The sequence below is a fragment of the Plectropomus leopardus genome, chromosome 5, assembly GCF_008729295.1.
Source record: "Plectropomus leopardus isolate mb chromosome 5, YSFRI_Pleo_2.0, whole genome shotgun sequence".
NCBI classification, from domain to species: Eukaryota; Metazoa; Chordata; class Actinopteri; order Perciformes; family Serranidae; genus Plectropomus; species Plectropomus leopardus.
This window is the reverse complement of record NC_056467.1, coordinates 10036280-10056692: the sequence shown is the minus strand read 5'-3', so window position 1 is coordinate 10056692 and position 20413 is coordinate 10036280. Positions and strand designations below refer to the sequence as shown.

Below are 20413 nucleotides of genomic sequence, written 5' to 3'. Positions count from 1 at the left end.
TCATCCTCTGTGAACCACATGGACCTCATCATGAAACGTGTTTGTTTCTCATGTCGATATTTGGAGACTATCACGGACTGTAAAAGCAGGTGCAAGATAAGCTTGCAGACTGCAAAGTACAGTTCCTGTTGAGTTGTGAGAGCCGGCTGTGCTATAAATGTTAATATGTAGCCCGACGCCCAGACTTGAGAATAAACTCCCCATTGACGCAGACTTTTTTCTTCAAATATAAAACACATATATGGATTTAAACACAAATGCAAACTTCTCAGTGGAATCCTCTGTTTTTATAAGCTATGAAAAAGACATTTCACTTTTGCTGAAAAATCCAACAAAAAGAATAACCTGATAAAAAACAAAATTAAAGAACTAATGTAATTAAGTGTTATTTCATAATATCTCATTATAGGTTTAAATTACAAACATTTTAGGTTTTTGGAGAGCATATTTCCCTATCGACCAAATTACTGTGACGTTGCGATAACAACAGCAATCAATTTTGGCTGTGGCTGTAGAAATGTGTAAAATGGGCAAATGTGTTTATTTCTGTTGTCATTTTTAGCTCTAACTTAAAGACGTATATTATCATGGTGGTCCAACCTGTCTGATGTTTCTGCTGTGCTTATTTTTTGTACTTTGTTGCTTTGCGATCATCTTTGACAAACCAAAAGACCCATCTAAGAATCTACATCAGTATAAGTGTATGGTGTATTTGGGATATTTTCTCCACATTAACTTACACCTTAAACCAATTTAGACAGCCACAGACCAACAACTGCTGTATTCTGCTTGGCAATATTTCTAATTTATCAATAGAGTGGTGTCTGTGGATTTACGACTTCAGTTTGCCTTCTGACGACAAGGCACAGTGGTGAAAATATTCTAAATTCAGCTGACACTTAAACTGATATTGATTTAGGTGGGCCTTTATTATTAGGTGATGAAAAAAACCAATCAGTCGACATCATTTGCTCAGCGCCATTTCATTTTAAGTACGTGACGCTGGGGTTTTCTAACTGTTATTATAGTTATTGTAAACAAACATTGTGATTTGGTCTACAACACTATCCACTAAATGTGAAATAAATTAAAGAACCTTTAACCTCTAAAAAATGTTATTAATTAGAAAAATAATAACAGGCCTAAACGCAGCATTTTAGATAGTGTCCGCGCACTGGTCGGTGCTTGGGCCCTATAAAATTAAAAACCTTTTGACTAAGATTATGGCTGGAAAAGGAGCTCTTTATTAGTCCTGGTTTGCCTTATCCCTCTTATTTTTTTTACTCTCTTTTTCTTTGTCGTTCTCCTCATGCCTGTTTCTCCACACACAGGTCCTTGCCTGCTGCTGAAGCACATAAATAGACACAGACACACACAGATTTGCTGCAGGCTACTGCTTTCTGCCTTCAAGAGTCAGCCACACAGAAACCGGCATCCAGGATATCTCAGCTATTCTTACACTCTTCTTCTTAATATCTTTGTCTGAATGGAGTCAGACATCTACAGCATAACTCCTCTACCAAGAAAACCCTTCAGCATTCTTTGAGCGCTGACTCATCCTTTGCCTGGCATGGTTTATCCAGCATTGTGGAAAAGTTGAATAGACATTTGGCCAAGAACTTTCATTTTGTTTTGTGACCACTTCAAGAGTGGAGATGAATTCCTTCTTGCTTGTGAGGCAGTGTAGTGTGGTCGTGTGTGTGTGTGTGTGTGTGTGTGTGTGCGCAGGGGGGGTGCACTCCTGGCACACTTAATGCCCATATTTGGAACCATCTCCCCTCTGTCCTCCTCACTGAGCTCAATTCCTTTTACAGGTTGGAGCACATCCTCCCTGGCTCGGGCCAAGGAGGAGGCAGGCCTACTTCTCGGGCAAAGAACAATCAACTGCCTCTCAGCTGTCCTGACTTGTACAATCTTTCCTTTAAATTACAGACGAAATATCTTGACTCAACTCTCAGTCCAGAGAAGAAGAAAAGAATAAGCTGAAAAAACAACAGGGCAACACCTAATCATATTTCCTGCTTTTTATTGACACTGAGTGGCATGAGTGTGTAGACTCTGACCTTAAGTTAGCCTACTTTGCTACTTGGATAAAAGCCATACAAAAGTAAAACCATCGTCAGAGCACTATAAGAAAGAGTCTGGGAGCTCTTGAAGACCTTAAAGGCCCTGACACGCCAAACCAAAATCAAAGAACTAGTGGCAACAAAGGCCAACTGTTCATCTCAAATCGCCTGTGTCTCGACCAAAAATGTGCACCTGAGCACACATACATTCTGCGTCTGTGTGAGAGAAAATAACTCTCCATAGCAGTAGGCAGCAGTAGTCTGTGTTAGTGCAGCAACAATTAGTTGATTGATCAAGTGAAAGAAAATTACTCACCAATCATTTCAGTCATTTTTCATCTAGAAATGTCTAACATTTGCTTGTTCCAACTTCTGACATGTAAGAATTTGCTGCTCTTCTTTATCATTTCTGTGAGTGAATGAAGAGGTACTTGGGAACTTGTGATTGTATTATTTACATTTTTTTGGGGATTTTATAGACTAAACGATTACTTATTAAAATAATCGTCAGATTGATTGAAAATGAAAATAATCGTTACTTTCAGTCTGTTTGAGTCATTCAAAAAGGGAAACCGGGAGACTGACAGGACGGTTTCAAAAGGCTAGTTAGCTAGACGTTTAGACGAAAGAACAGGATATTTACCATGCGCTTGCAAACAGAAACAAAAACGATTACAAACCATGTCTGCTAAAGAGCTTCATGGCGAAGTTCATAATCTAACCTAATATAACATATATTATATAAGTTTGTTATAGTCGCACACCCTCTTGAATTTAGTTGTTTGTTTACTTTCCTCACTTCTGTTCCTCCTCTCATCCACTGGACTGAAACACCAAAAAGAGTGATTTCATTCATTCAAAGGCTTGGCTGTTTCCGAGCCAGTTCAACACTCCGAATCGGATGAAAAAAGGGCCTATATCACAAACACTAAGGCGAAAAACACTCGGTGATGGCCCGACACGGACCACTGGCCGACCGTCTGCTTAGTGTGTTTTTATCCTTACATGTCAAAGCTTTGGTGGTGATAAATGTATTTAATATCTGAACAACCCTCAGTTATTTCTTTAAACCACTTAATCTAAGCAAGGAATAAGATAAAACCGATACAAAACTGGTCAGTCCACATGGTGATTTCTATCCAAATACTGATGGAAAACAGCACAAGTTACATCCAGGCCACTATTCACCCCTGACTGAGCGCTGAGCATTAACTATTTTAAAAGATGACTCTTTAACAAACGTAGAGTCCTCTTTTAAACCGCAACATCACATCCCCAAATAAAACTTGTACCACTCAAATAGACCAGTTCTGCCGCTTAGACAGAACGCTTAGAAAGACAGAGCTGGAGCTTCATGCAGCATTCAGGACAGCAAAAACTGTTTCTGTAAACAACATTATGTGCATCACTAATCATGCAAAAAAAGTGTCACCCATTCATAAAGTGGTTCAGTCTTTAACTGAAGAAGACAAAAAAGGTTCTCCTTTTAAGCCTGTCCTGTTTTGTTTATTTATAAACCCTTATCTGGTCAAACTCTCCTGGGACAATATTATGTTTTCCTCACTACCAAGAGCATAAGTGCTGCCTGAAGATAATGTAAGGAAACTGCCTCGCAGCAAATCATCTGCTGGGTTTCCTCCGATGATGTTTTATCTAATGCAGCCTTTGTGTATCAGCAATCACCATTATCCCGCATAAGTGAAGTTAAGATCTGAGGGCCTGAAAGATAGGAATGTTTAAGACACCTGACAACATATAGCAGTTTTTTACACTAACTGGCATCCATTACACTCCATTAAGCAGTGGAGCCCTTATGAGCTCGATGTATCTTCGTGCCCATTAGCAGTGCTGACCATCCAATATATCACTACAGCATTTCTGCCCACAACAAGCTTTGGTTTCACTACGTTGATAGACCCAGGCTCTCCATCAGCAGGGATGATGTCACTGTCTGACTAATGCAAAACGACCACAGGGTTTGTAGATGTGTCTGTAACTTCATTCGGCCACTGCAGAGCTGTTCATTCTGCTCAATTTCCCACTGGTGATGACTAGATGATAAGTCATACAAACTAAAATACAGAAATCTATCCTGGTTTGAGATCTCTGAAACATCTCAGATTTGTTCAGCGATTCATATGTCTGACGCTGTGCCCACTGAGAGAGACAACGTACCAATCAGAGCTTTACAGACGAGATTAAGAATGCTGACGTAATCCTTCTTCATTTTTAGATAGTTACTTTTTTATAATCGTCAAAAAAACAGCATCCAAAAAATGGGCTGAAAAATCGCTACAGGCAGATGGATGAGATCAATAGAGCTGCAGATTGCTGCATGTCGACTAACGGATATTAAAACTCTTAAATCAACATATTTTCTTTGATAACAGCTCCTAGTAACCACCACTACAGCTTCCATCATATCAGAAAATGACCTTGGTGGACAAATGCATCAGTTGCTCCTGAACGAGAATACGCAAACATGAACAACAACGTCAGGCAGAATCCATAAAGACAGCGCGAGTATCAGGCCAATGTATTCTGCTTGTAATGGACAGTGAAAAACCTCTAACTTGGTTTAAAGATTGACCAAAAGAGGTAGCCTCTGCTTCAGGAAGTGATAATGTTTATCTGAACAATAGCCTTTCTCCAAACAATAGCGTTTTCCACCTTTACCAGCAACAACATTACCATCAGGACCTGAATTAGTTATTAGAGCTGAGCAAAAGAAAAATATTCTGTGATAATGTGTTAACGGTCAGAGATTTTTGCCATACTATAGAGAACAAAGCATGTATTTATTTAGTATCTCTGTGTGTATTAAGCCAATCATTTAGGACTGCTTTACAACCATACTGGATATTCACATAAATATGCCATGATATAAAGAACCGTGATTTGTCAGGTAGTCCAATCTGGTTACTTCTAGGGGTGTTTCATCAGGATACGATAGTATTTACATTCTTTGGACAAGGATAAAATATTTGCTGATATCACAAAGTCTAAGTGAGAATCAGTTGATTTTGATTGTATTCAATTCAGTTCATGTCTATGATTGATCTGGTGGGGCAATATCAGTAAATATCCCCAATGTCTTTTTCTTGGCAGCTCGCCATTTTCTGCCTGGTGCAAGCCAAGCGCTGTTTGAATGTTTAGAGATGAGGTGTGCTTGAATGAAAATGGTGACACAGACAAGTGATGGGACTGTCAAGGGCGTATCTTAAAGCCAATGCTATGTATTAGTAGGGTTGCGACAGTATGAGATTTTGATGGTATGATAACCGTCTCAGAAAATATTGCGGTTTCACAGTATTACAGAGTTATTATTATAATAAATCCGGATGACCCTTGAAGGAATGAAAGCAGAAGGGCTAGTTCTGGCTGAACAAACATTTTATTATTACTATAACTGAAACCATTGTTTAACTTATGTATTAAAAGTCTCCCTTATATAATTAACTAAAATAAAGGTGAGATTCTCCATCCAGTTGCTTTTTTCCCCCCAATATCGTAGGTAGATGAACAGGGTATGATAACTGTCAACTTTCATAACACTGTATACCTTAAAACAGGTATATCGCTCCAACCCTACGTATCAGTGTTTTCACTTTACACCAATAATATTGCATCGTTGATTACTGAATCAATATATTGATTCAGATCAATGTATCATTACTGTAGTTCCTTTTTCCATGATAGGTTTCTTATTTGAGTTTCCAGACATGTGTATCACAATAGGTTAAAGCTCAGAATTACAACCATTTTTGAACAATTTATCAATTATTTACTTTTGATCAATCAATTAATTGTTTAGTTTTAGTACAAAAAGTGAAAATACCCATCTAAATTTCCCATAGCCCATGGTGATGTCCTCAAATTGCTTATTTTGTGCAACAAACAATCCAAAACTTAAAGATAATCTATTTACAAACACATGAAAACAGAAAGGCAGCAAATCCTCACATTTGGGAGGGTAAAACCTGGGAAGAGTTGTCATTTTTGCCTGATAAATCTAATTATTCATAGATTATCAAAGCCATTGTTGATTATTTTTTTTTATCAATCAACCATCGACTGTATCTTTAATACTCACTGCAAGCAATTTACATAATTTTCACACACACTTACTCAATTTCCTGAGACAAAAGATTCAGTTTCAAAACACTAATCTCAGTCAACAGCCACTAAACATGGGTGAGGCACGACAAACAAGCTAGTTAGGGTAAAGGTCAAGTTTAAAATAAGTGATCGCAGAGGAAACAATAGCATACAGAGAGAACACAACAGCCTAATATAACTTAACAGCACAATTAAAGAAGAAAAACGCTGGCTGCCACCAAGGAAACTGGATTTGTCGCCAAGTAGACAATAGTAGGTTTTGTATGTTGAGCAACTCCTGTAGCAAAGCGTCTAATCCAAGGGCCAGGCCGGCATAATGGCCTATTTATGAGTATGAGAGGTGGGAGGACCCAGAGGGGTAAATTGGTTCAGGAGAGGGGGTTGCAGTGATTGGGTGTTGTGGGAGACAAACTCACAAGGCAAGAAGATGACAATAGTGGGGAGTGGAGTGATGATGCATACAGGCTTTTGTGATCATTTAGACACACTGTCACACCAACCGTACAATGATTCTTGTGAATCGCATATCAACACGCAACTCTTTATGATGCATTACATAAGGCCATTATTCTTAAACTATAATGGAAAAGAGTTCCCACATCTCAATTACCTTAAATTGTTATTGCCTTTGATGCGTGGAGGTGAGTGTGGATATCAGGAGGTCTTTCTGGTTGAAGTATAAATTTTAAAAAAAGCTGCTTTATGTTCAAAGTGAAATGCTGTGTTTTCACGTACGCAAAATATCTCGCAAGTACTTGGATACAGTTTGAAAATGACAATATTGGTGTCAGAAATGTGTCTGTCTGCTAAGAACAATGCAGTTTTACAAAGCTCTACATACATATTTAAGTGGAAGGTGAATAAAGTGCACAAGTATTTACTTGCATATACGTCTGTTTTTGCTCTACCACTGATATCAGATTTCGAAAATCAAAAAAAAAAATGATTGTGCAAGGGAATTAGGAGAACAAGTAGCGACATGAAAAATCAGCATCCAATACATCAGACACCCTGTAATGAAAATTACACAACATTGTGGCATGAACTCGCTGCTATCGCAACACCAATAAGTTTTATCTTGTTATCCTTACATGGAAATAAACGCAACAATTGCTAAATGCCTTAAATAACAGCTACTGGCCTCTTGGGACACAAGGTCAAGAAGTTTTGATAGAGTTAGAGGATATGACAGCAAAACTGCGAAGATTACTGTTAAAGCTGCATTCCTTTCCAGTTACTGCCAAAGCAAAAGAAAAAAGCTGGAGCCGAGACACAAAGGAGACTGAGGGGGAGGCCATTTCCCTGCTTTTAAGGCTGATCAATAAAAAGCTCATGCAAGACTGTAAGGAGACAAGCGGAGGAGCCCAGCTTGGCATCGCTTCCAGGCATGTCGAGCTTCTAAACTGAGCACAGGGAACTCGTTAGGTTGCAAACAGTGTGCTAAGCAGATGCATTACACCTGTCTGCTCACGTCACATGCGTTAATTCTTGAGCCTGAGGCAGCCATACTGTGTGTGTCAGATAGGACAGGTCTTCTACTCACAGAGAGCCAGTCAGTGAGTCACGGTGGAAGACAGGAGTCACCTCTGACAATAACAGTGAATCATTATGCAGATGGATGCACTTCCTGTGTCACATAACCAAAGGATGAGATAGTCTAAATGCTGATGCAGTGCTCTTTGCATCAATTTTCATTTGGGAGCATCTGCTTTGAACCAACAGGTGTGCACTAAAGGTAGTCAGTGGAGCTAATGCTGTATAAGTGGGATAGCAAGATGTTTTTATTGATGGCAAATGTAAAGGCAGCTTAAGTTATTATTAAAGCTGGGATGCATTAACGAACCATTTTCTTAACTGGGTCAAACTGTTGAACTTTTGACCAACTGACTGCATGTCTGTGTCAACATTCACATACCACAGAGACAAATGACAATGAGCCCGGAGTGGAGCTGCATTCCAGTCTTTACCTTTTATACAAGGTGACATCAACAGTTTACGCCACACCAGAGCGTTGCAGGAATGAGTCCCGAAACCTTGGCTTAGCATTTTAGCACTTTCAGTCCCTTTGTCTCAAAGCCAGTGGGTTTTTTTTAATGGATGTTTGGTAAGATGCTTGACATAAGGTCTGTGGTTAACACAAGCTGAAGAGATCTTTACCTTTCGTTCTACGACATAAAATACATCAGTAAATACCCACTCCTGAATTAAGTGTAGTTCGTTAACTGCCTAATGTTAGCTTGTTACTTTAACTTTGCTTTAATTTGATTTTATCTGGTTTTATTATGTTTTTACCATTTACCAACTTTTTTACCAACTTTTATCATTTAAAGAATGAATACATTTAGGCATGTCAGTGCAAGTGTTTGTATGTATGATGTCTATATGTATGTTTCTATCCGTGTATGTTTTATGATGCAGTGGCTTTGAATCCAAAACATATTTCCCTGTTGGACAATATAGTATACCTTACCCTACCTTAAGGCAACATTACGCAACCTTTAGTTACTTGTTGAGTCTCATTCCCAGTTTGTCAAATATGTCTGTATGTGACGTCTTATGATGAAACTCAACAATCAATTAAAAGTTGCATAACTTTGCTTTATGCATTTACACTCAGAAAATCCAAAGTGGTGTTCATTTGTGAAGACAATTTTGCAGAAAAGAAACTGTAAATATCATAAACATTTGTTTTTCATAGAGCTTTTTTTCTGCAATAATACAAAACCCAGTTGAAAAATCCCCCAATGATTTTGTCGAGGCGACCAGGGGACTAACTTCTGCGTTGGTCTACAAAAAAACATCATCCCGGTAGCACTCTATGGAGGGCTAGCAAGAGCAGTATCAAGAAGCACACCACCTATCAACAGTTGGGAGAGACCACCTTGAAGGGCATTATGAAACCTGAATGTATACAAAAATGCCCTAGACTTTAATATTTACATTATGTGTTTTTGGTGCAGTGTAGTGCTGCAGGAATTTATAGATGGGAAAGTACTTTGAGTGAGGCTGAGCAATACGACAATAAAGCAGTTTGCTTATCTTATTGTATGACGTGTAATAATTCAATTATGTACTACACTGGTGTAATAGTGTTATCAAATACCGTGACAAGGACAGTGAGTTGTGTTGGTGTTTGTGTCCAACAATCATTTTTACATTGCAGTTATATCAAAGACAAACATAGGTGCTTCTACGGGTCCTATTATTTGTGCTTTGTAACTGCCTTTGTATTCTGCAAAGTATGTATTTGTTGCTGATCTTTGCATTGACTTCATTAAACCTTTAATACCTGGATCCACATTAGTTTTCCTGTGCTAGGCTCTAACATCTTTTACAAGCATTTAAGCCTCTGAAACCTGAGAAAATTGGTTTGACTTCTTTTAAAAACATTGGGAAAAGTGCAATTAGCAACTTGGCAAGAAATGTCCAGCAAGTTGGGGAAAAAAAAGATTTATTTGGGGTCATTTTCTTGTTTGTTTTTTACTTTTCTATTTCATCACTTATTATCAGGTAATTTTCTTTAAGCTTTGTACTTATTTCTTGCAAATTTTTGGCCATTTCTAGTGAGGTTACTCATTGCCTTCTTCCCAAGCTTTTCAAGCCAGTTTGCTCTGGTTTCAAAGGGTTAATGGCCTCATTAGCAGGGTACTTTTAATGCATTACTGTGATTGTGGTAGGACTTAAGTCAGCTCAAGGGCCTCCTGTTCCTGCTCTAATCAAAGTTACGAAGCAGAACTATGTGCAAAACAAATACAAAACCTGGACCAACCCATGCGCCGAGCTGAGATATATTGTTACAGAAAGGGCAGCGAGTGGTTCAAGATAAAGAACTCGTCACACAGGTTATCAGCCCTGCATCACTGCTGTACACGAATTAAACTGTATCTGTCAAGCATTCAAATGACAAAAAGTTGCTCCTTGACAATAGTGGAGTGTTGTTTCAATGTAAAGGTTTGGGAAAAACGAGGGGAAAAAAAGCCCTAGCCAGGAGCGGTGGCTTCAAAGAATGTAATTGCCAACTGCACAGGCTGCAACAGGATGTGGAATTTGTGGACATGCATTTTCTTGAGAATTTTGGGTGCTGTTGCAAACCTCTGTATTCCCAGAGGGAGAAAATCGTAGAAGAGGGATAGGTTTATTGTGACGCTGTGCAATGCATGACATGATATACACTGCAAGTGGATTTGGGGTGTCACAGTGGTCATTGTGCCTCTGAAGGAGCCCTTTGCACCATGCTGAAGTGCATTTGATCAAGACACTGAATCCTTTTCACATGCTTTATAAACTATCCTGACCTCTGACATTAGTTATGAAATCATTTATTCACTTGTGAGGCTTTTAGATCATGGTTATTTTGCATGATTGTGGTGTACTTTCACGCACAATCATGCTGAAGTGCTGCAGCCACAGGAGCAAAACAAACGAGCCAACATGGAGTATTTGAAACTGTTGCAAAACTGTTTTTGTCTGACCGGCTCGACAACCCCTACTTGGCAAATTTTTACTAAAGGCAGCCACACACGAGCAGGTAGCTTTCAATGCAACACTTTTTGATACACAAACCATTAAGTTATTCACTGGCAAAGGTCACAAAAACCTACAACACCGCGTCATGTATGACCCTGCTACTTGAAACAACACCAAACCAACCAGAAGCTCGAGTTACTGACTGAGAAAAACGATTTAATATGTTGGAAATAATTGTTGTAGCGTTTAACTACAAGGCAGACTCAAATGGGAAATTATAGGGTCAGAAATGAACCGTCGCCTTTGTGAGACCAGTGGCCGAAACACGAAAATGTAGCCTGGAAACACAATGAAGATGAAGGGATTTGAGCCGCTTTACCCACCTCATTGTTCGGCCAGAGTGGAGATCTCCTCCTCTTAGACAAGTTTGGCTGACTTCAGAGCTGATGACCGGCTTTTAAAGTCAAACTAGTGGAATAAAAAAACGAGAAAAATAAGCGAAAAAAGGCGCAGCTACACCCGTAAACGGGGTAGCAACTAGCGGTAAAAAAGAAAGCACACCTCGACGATTTCCTGGTTGTATGGAGCGGGAGAGGAGGGGGAGAGGAGATACAGTAGTGGAGCGGGCTTGTCAACTCCAATCACTATCCCACATTGGTTTCCACGAGCTGAAGAGGTGAAGCCGAGAGGAAGCGGACTACACTGAAACCCGAACTTCTTTTTTCACACTTTGCGTTGGTTCACCGCTCTGTTTGTGGAGATTAAAGCCGTGTGAGTGCGCCAGACTTTTCTCCGCTCCCTTGGTCGGTCGGTAGGTCCGTGTAGATTCATTGGTGTCTGGCCCAACCCGCCAGCTTCAAAGTAGGCTACAATCCCAAGGTGCGTTCAGGGACTCCGCGTAAAATCTGAAAGTAGTCGTGTTTCCCGGACTATGGAGTAGAATTGAAATTTATTTTGAACGTGTAAGAAAAGGAAAGGAAAGAATGTAAACATACACAAACATGACTATATAATATAACAAATATAAACTATAAAGACCATATACAATTAGATGTAAACATATTTACATTGTCGTTTACAGAAAAAGAGGAAAAGATAGAGAAAGAAAATAATACAAAATTGCATAAAATATTTTTTAAAAATAACACAATAATACTTATAAACACACAGTCAAAACGCACCCATGTACCTCATGAAAATCATATCCTTCTACATAACTTTAAATTGGTTAATGTTTGAACATTGCTTCAACTTAATTTGTAAACTATTCCATAATTTTACAGCACAGATTGAAATACAAAAACTTTCCATAGTTCAAAATGTTCCCCTTAAATTATAACAGTCATCTCAATCACAGAAAACTCTTGTAATCGATATCTGTATTTAATATTCATAATTAGTTTTTCATTAGTTTATAATCATCTGAAAGTAAGAATCATTATGGGGTTTTTGTTTTGTTTTTTTAATCTTTGGATGAGCTGTTGATATCTACATATGGAGCAGGTCCTGGGCCTTTAAGTAAAAATGTGGATTCAGCACATTTACTGAATAGTTTACCATTGAGGTATTGCTACTTTTAATAACACAGTGCTCTAATACTTACACTAATATTACAAAATTCTTTAACTTTAAATCGCTTAAATCAACTATTAAAGTAAGGTAAGGGACTGTTCGATATTCATGAGAGGGATGGGTGCGGTGCAAGATGGGGGTGGCACTTCAAATTTTTTTTTTCAAGTTCTGTGAAGGGAGTAACATTTTTATTTATTTGGCTCAGGATGGGGACATTCAGCTTTAAACCATGTATTTTTCATTTATTCTAAATATCGCCAGAGCCACAAAACCCACAAGCAGGTTTTGAAAGCATTGTTTCTTTAAAAATATCTAAAATCACCCTATTTATCATGACAGGAACTGTGAGATATGGTTATTAATGGTGATGGGAGGGTCATGCATTTTTCCTCAGACACTCAGGGAGGCTCAAGGGAAAGTATTTGTAGCTCCGGGGAGGGTCACGATATAAAAAAAACTGAAAGTCACACCCCAGCCACCCCCATACTCTGATAAATAAAGTACAGCCCCAAAGGGTAATCTCTATTGCCAGCAACATTTACTCATCATGTAATTTTTCCTCTTCTTCTTGTAGTTTAGACAGTGAATTTTGTACAGTCTATTGATGTTAATATGCAATATTGCACGCTTTTAAGGCAGACGTCACAAAGTGCTTAAAATCCTACAGACATCAAATAGATACCCAGTGTATAAACTTGTTTAGTAAAACTAAAATAGATGGATTTTTTTTCAGTGTATCTAAAATATCTTTCTACCAACAAGCCAAGACCACAAGACCTACAAGTGATTTGGGTGTGCAGTATCTCAGTAATGTAGGTAATTGTGTTTATTACTTAATGGTGCACACGTGCCAGAAAGGTAACTCATACCAGCACTGTATTTTGCCCACAATGCTAAGAACACTGCAAATCAGACACAGTGGTATTAATGGGTTAATGCGACTTTTCTGGTTGGTCATTATAATTTCCAACAGCACTTGAAGGCAGCATCTCATCCATGCCAGGGGGCCTAAACCAAGCCCTCCACCTCGCCCTACAGGCTGTCTGGGTAACTTCAGGTTACTCCTGTGGCTCTAGCAGTTATTGCACGCAGACTTTCCGAAGCATTTAATTAGTCATGTTTGTGGAATAAAAACATACATAAAAAGCACCACAGCTTTGATTTTAAAAAGGACAAGAAACAACAGTACTGAACTACAGATCTTGTTTAAGTCTAAATGCTAAAGAAACACTTTCAACAATGAAAAGAACAAAGGAGTCACTGCCTGACATGCCCCAGTTTCAGCACTGAAATATTGTACACAGTAAAAGCACTCCCTCTTCCTAATGGGGACAGAAGTGGAAGAGAGGATGAGAAAGGAATGCATTACGTCTGCATGGCATGTGTAAACATCCAGAAAGCCAATATGCCTTTAGTCTCACTACACACACACTTAGACATACAAGCTGACAGCTCTGAGCAACTGTTAGTCTGGTATTTTTTTTAAAGCTATGTGTCCCCTGTTAACTCTGCTGTCTTCTAAAGCTCAAACTATCAATTAAACCCCCCTTTTCCCTCCCATGGCTGAGTGTGCAGTTTTGCAGATATTAATACCAGATTGAGAGTGAGGCTGTGCTCAAATGTGCGGAGGTGCTTGTGTGATTTGTGTTGGATCAATGTCAAAAACTTGGTCCCATTCCCAGAAAGTAGCTCGTAAAGAATTATAAACAGTCACGCAGTAGTTTTAGGTTCCTCCTGTGCTCCTCCCCTGTTACCACAGCTTTATTTCCACAGCTTGACGTCAGTCGGTCAACGGTGTTCACAGCTGGCAGCGTGACAAGAGACAGAAGCAAGGAGGCCTTCGCAACACTTTGGAGACATAATAGGTGTTAAGATGTACTGGTAATGATTTAAAATAAATGACAGTGGCGCCCCCAAGGGGAGCCCCCCCCCCCCCCCCCCAGTGTAAGGGTGGTGGCTTCTAGTGAAACTAGACAACCCAAGGCATTTTTTACTACTAACAACGTCAGCATGGCTTGTCAGGTAAGGAGCTAAATAATGCTCCAAACTGAGGCTAGATTTTGCAGAGGGAACATCTGGCATGGCCATTTTTTGGTCCCTTGAACTCTCATTTCAAAATATCTGAATGAAAATGGGTCCTATGGGTGTCCACAAATCTCCCCTCAACTTGAAAGGGTTTGTTCTGGGGCTGCCCCATGAAAGCTAAAAATTTGAGTCATCAGTCGGAAACCCATCAGATTTAGCTTCAAGTCAAAAGTCGTTTGTGTGTGTGTGTGTGTGTGTGTGTGTGTGTGTGTGGTTTTTTGTTTGTTTTTTAAAGGGGAGACAAACCATTGAAGAGGCACAGAGCAGCAAGGTTTTGACAAAGTGAATGTCCTTGGTCAACCATGCTGAATTATACCTCAATCTCTCTATCCCTCTGAGTTTAGAAAGGCTGTTACGTAAACGGACTGCACTTCTACTACATCTTACATCTAAGAGTTGAGAACTTGTTGAAGCACAGAGCCCCGAGGCAGAGTCTAAAAGCCTCGGCTTCAACTGCTGGTTGAATAGCAGACGAATAAAGAAAATAATACGAGTGAGCTTAAAATCAGGGAAACAAGGTTGGCAGTTAACCAGACAGGGATTTAACCTTAAAAACGATTCTACACGAGCTAATGTTTTCTATTAAGGAAACCCTGCTGACCCGGCGATGAATCTTACTGTTACTCAAGTATTTTCTCTGCCCATCTCTCTTTTTTTTTTTACAGGAAAAGAAACTGACCAGAGGAGAGTCAACTCTGCAAAGAGGAGCAAGACACCACTATTCACTAAGAGGTCTGGGCTCGAGGCCAGCTTAGCAAAGGGCAGCAGAAGGATTTTAGAGAGAGTCCAAATGACATGTCCTGAAATGTAGGTCCTGAACTCCTCACAGAGCAAACCAGGACTGTTACACACTGACAAACTAAATCAGGCTACGGTGACGGAGGATGTAGTGAGATTCTTTACTTAAATAAAAGCACATATAAAATAATCTGTTAAAAGTAAAGATTCTTAACTGAAAATATTACATGAGTAAAAGTACATCAGTATAATGAGGAAAATGTCCTTTAACCCTTTGATACCTGGATCGACATTATTTTGCTTGTGCTATGTTCAGACATTTTTACAGATATTTGAACCTTGATAATTTGAGCAAATTGGTTTTGGGTTCTTTTGAAAACACGAGGAAAAAAGGCAATGAGCAACTTGGCAAGAACTGTTCCACATATTGCAAGAATTTAGTAGATCTAGAAAATTATTATTAAAAGAGCTAGGGAAAATGTCCAAAAAAAACTGTATTATCATTATCATTATACTTTTAAATTTATTTTACAAAGTTATTATCATTTGTGTGTGTGTGTGTGTGTGTGTGTGTTTTTTTTTTCCATAAACTTATTTAGTTGTTGTTGTTTTTTTTTATTTTCAGTTAATTTTTTGTACTTTTTACAAATTCTGTACCAAGTTTGGGATAATTTCTTGTTATTTAATTGTTCATTTCATTTTTGCATTGTTTTCAAAAGACATCAAGCCAACTTGCTCAGGTCTCAAATGATTAAGAATTCAAAGCAAACGTTTTTTAATGCAGAAACATGCCCCTTGTGACTGTCATACTATTTCATATTGGTTCTATTAGAATATTATTACTAAGGCATTCATGTAAAAACAGGAACTGTTGTAGTTAATTGAGGTTACACACATTTTAAAGTATTTTGTATCAGACTGCAAATAATGATTATTTTTTATCTGTCTTATGGAATTATCTGCTGATTATTTAGTGATCGAACAGTCAATCAATTGATTGTTTGGTTTGTAAAAAAGAATATAGAGAGAAAAGCCATCAGTTCTCAGAGCCCAGAAGGACACTTCACAATACTTGTTTTGTCCAATCAGTTGTAAAGAATTAAAAACTATTTTTAAGAAGCAATTTAAATTGGTTAAATAATTAAAAAGCAAAAGCAGCAAATCTTCACATTTGACATGTGAAGTTGGAACTACGAAATGTTTTTGCATGGAATCTGACTTAAACAATTATCAAAAGAGTTGTAAATAAAAATTCTGTCAATCAACCTATTATTTAATCAACTAATCATTTCAGCTGTACTTTTTGGGTAGTTTAATTTATAACTAGGCATCATATTTTATAAGCACTTTATATGAATAAATCATAATTTGCAAAGTAACCACTGACTAAAGTTGTTTAACAATTGTAGTGAAGTAAAAATAAGCACATTTTTCTCTGGTATGTGGCAGAGTAGTAGTAAACTGCATAAAATGGAAATATTCAAGTGAGGTGCAATGTTTGTACTTACGCACAGTGTGCGCAGTGCAATATGAAACCATGCATTCTTCTGAAATTAAATTTAAAACTTCTGTTTAAATTTTAATATCTGTGCATTGTGCTACTTATATGAAATGCAAATCTGCATGTGAGAGTGTATGCAAATGGAGAAGGGCCCAAAAATCACTTGCATGTCATATCAGATATTTCTATCTGTATCAGATTAGATGATGCTCTCAAGATCCTGTGAATGTGTACCAATTTTCATGACACACTTTACGATCAAATTAAAATGACTTGCAAAAGCATGTTCTTCATTGGAAAGCTAGGTACGTTACTTTTCTAACCACTAGATGGCAATATCACCTCATTATAGTAAAGACAAACGTCTGTGTTTGATACTTCTGGCAGCAGTGTGTACAGTCTATGGTATATAAAATCAAATCAGGCTGAAAATAAATAAAATAAAATGTTTTAATTAACTGATTTTTTTAAAAATAAGAAAATCAGCTGTTTATGTTTTAGCATTAAAAACAACAAAGATGTCTTTGCTGTCTTTATCCTATATAAAGCTATGCAACTGCCTTAATAAAAAATACATTTACTTTATCCTAAATGCATTTTAGACATATTCATAACAAATATCACAACCATCTGTTGGTTTTGATATTATATGAACTGAACTGAAAATGGCATCTTGAAAAAAAAGATCAAAATATAGGCATAATGCCTCGGACATACAGACTGAAGACACCAAGGTAATCCCTTCCATAATGTGTCTGGGAATTTGGGGGTTTTCATGACATTTAAAGAGATTACGTTCTTCTCAAAAATACATATTCATACATTTACATATTTTGAATTGTTAAGCCTGATTCTGATATTCTTTAGTCTAAATATTTGATGAAAATTTGATATGATATGACATATGAATTGATTTCGGGCAAAATACCAAAGACATGACATAATTAAAGGGATTCAGTTTTCTTAACCTCCCATCACCAAAATGGATGTAAAGTCCTAGAAGTGCTCAGGGTAATTGAACGTGTTTTTTTTTTTTAATATAACAAATATGTAATTTAAACATATTTTAAAATAAGTTTTGAAAACACTTTTAACCATTTGTTTTAGCTTTTAGTTTTTTTGGGTAGGGTTTGCTGAGGAAATTGGGATTTGTGACCTTAGTATGGAAGTCCTGACCCTGTGGACCTGCACCACTACAGACATAACGAAAAGTCAGAGGATGGATTACTACGTATATCCTGATAATAGTACCTATTATCTCCATGCAAAAATAAAATATGAAATTGAATTTGAATTGAATCTTAAAAAACAATAAAAAAAAGAAGCCAGCGGTCCTGGTGCCTTACTTTATCTCACTTTCTTTGCCCCTCCAGCACTGCTTGTTTGTAAATAGGCGCGGCTGTACATGCAGCAGCTCGATACACCTGATCCCTCATGTTTTGGCTGTCACTGAGTGTGTCCTTGCAGTTACTGTCATTCACACTTAAAGAGAGATGAGTGAAGGCAGTGTTTGTGTGTTTATCCTCTCCTCCTCCTCCCCAGCCTCCCTCTCATCCTTTCTCTCCACCTGGCCTGGCGACTCTAACACCCGGACCGTGGCTCTGCTTGAAAACAAACTGTGGCAGCAGCTCCGGTTACCGGGCCCCGATCGATGCGCTGCACAGTGTCGTGTTGCGCGGAGGCTCGAGTATCGATGCATGGCCGATCGCTATCATAATCACACTTCCCCCCTCTTATCGCTTACCTACTGAATAAAACATCTGCCTTCCTGCTCATGGATCGCTCACCCCCCCACAAAATCTGGAGGGAAACAGACTTCTTGAAGTGTCTTTGAGATGAGTAAAGTAACATGAGAAAAGGGCACAATGATACCCAACAAACTAGGTCTGCAAAGTTGTTTTTATCTCAGGCATCTCCAAATAGACCCACCAATTATTTGACGGCGCTTTGTCCCAGGATTCTGCAACTGTGCGGAATATTAATGTCATTTCATCCAAAATAACCCACAGATACTAGAAAAACCTTACTTAAATTAAATAGCCTAAAAATGAAATGATCCTCATTTTGCTTGTGACCCATCATCCAGTAGCAAGAAAATAGTTCCTACATGAAACTGCTCACAAATAGGTCTGTGGATTTTCTTGAGTAACTGGGTCATGATTTCTGCAAAGAGACTTTGCTATTGAGTTTTTTAAATTTATTTCGTTGACGCTTTGAGCACCACAAGCCGAGGGCCATCTGGCTCCATTTTTATTGGAGAGAAGGCAGACATCTCGACAGCCGATTTCGCCAAAACTCTACAATTCATACCAAAACATTCTGGATTAAAAAGTAGCAATACAGGTAAGAGGAGAAATATGATTTTAAGATTTAAGGGTGAGCTGTTCCTTTAACATTAACTGAGTCCGCACAATTCACTGCTTTTTGTAGGTATCAGACAAAAAGCATCATACAAGTGTAAATTTCCTGTGAGATGAGGCTGCCGCTGAGACATCCAATCACATAGATCAGTTTTAGTTCTGTAACACAATCAACTTAAGTGCAAACCCTCCTGTAACTCTCATGTAAATCATTTCTTCGTGTACTTTAATTCAAAGGTATCTGATGTGTTTATCCAGCCGGCCAGAGTCCCCATGTCTCCAGTTCTTTACTCAGCTGGGTAATTGTGAGAAATGATTACAGATTACGAGTCCTGTTATTATTAATTTCATAAAACCAATCTGTAGAAACAAACTATGAAATACTAAGATATCAGAGACTACGCTGAATAAACGAGGACGTAAATAATTTGTGACTCCTCATCAAATTTCAAAATCTTACCATGTTTTCTCTTCTCTCTTCTTTCCATGTCTGAACAAATGTCGCTCATGACACAGCTGGAGAACATCTGTCAAACAGTGAGAATGAAAAAAAATGTGAATTTTATTTTAATCCAACAAGAGATCAAAGTTATATATAATGTTTCTACTGCAGCCAGCCACCCAGGGTCTGTGGAGGCTACAGCTTCAGTCAGCCTGTATATTTAGATGGAAAAGTACTTAGCTGTGTCCTGAAAAAACAAATTCAACCACACATTTTCTTGTAGCACAGAGTAAAATAAAACATATCGCACAAATAAACAGAAATGGCACTTCAAAATAAAAGCTCTGTGCTGGAAATTCACCGTATTTCAAAATAAAAAATGTGGGTTTTTTTTTTACAAACTTGACACTTTCACAAATCACTTGTGGCCCATTAAGATTTCACCTGTGACCCGCTTTTGGACTGTGACCCACCAGTTGGGAACCTCTGCTCTATATTCGGTATTTCTATTAGTTTTACCCGTTTTCCTCTTTCAGCTTTTTTGAATTGATTTTACATAAATTGGCCTATTTTCTTATCATTTCTCTTATTAGATGACCCTGGCAAACAGTATTGTCTCTTTGGTATTTTTTATTTAAAGTGCAAAAAGAATATGTACAATGAGATTTGATCAAACTTACCTCACTAGTTGACTCAGATGTGGGGCCTCCTGGTGGCCACAGGGCCCTGGCAGCTGCTGTTTCCTCACACCTCGGGATGTTTTCCGGCCCCTGCAACATGATCTTTTCAAACTTTTGGTTGAAGTCAAGATGTGCCTGGAGCAGGAGTGCAAGAAGTACTATTACATTAGTCAAAGAAGTCATAAAAGTTCACTGCTTTTCGAATTCAGGTAGATTCTCCATCTGACCCAGCAAGCTGCACCTGAGTGCTGTAAATCACACACACACACACACACACACATCGAAGTCAGGTGCTGGGCTTGGCTTATAAGATATGATCTGTTGAGCATTAAGGATATTAGGACAACAGAATACTATAACAGGAAGGACACAGTTTAATAAGG

General features: G+C 38.3%; 1 protein-coding gene across 2 annotated transcripts in view; it reads right to left on the bottom strand.

The window, feature by feature from the left end:
- vaspb (vasodilator stimulated phosphoprotein b) overlaps positions 1-11495 on the bottom strand; it is a 29779-nt gene extending 18284 nt beyond the window's left edge. Inside the window, exons 1-2 of one of the 2 annotated variants that reach the window (XM_042486677.1) lie at positions 11214-11495; positions 11036-11120 (exon numbers count right to left, since the gene is read on the bottom strand). In XM_042486677.1, the coding sequence (XP_042342611.1) occupies positions 11036-11040 (5 nt within the window). In that variant the 5' untranslated portion in view covers positions 11041-11120; positions 11214-11495. Of the gene's footprint in view, positions 1-11035 lie in introns of both variants that reach the window. The other variant, XM_042486678.1, reaches the window with a different exon arrangement.
- Between the last annotated feature and the right edge of the window lie 8918 nt (positions 11496-20413).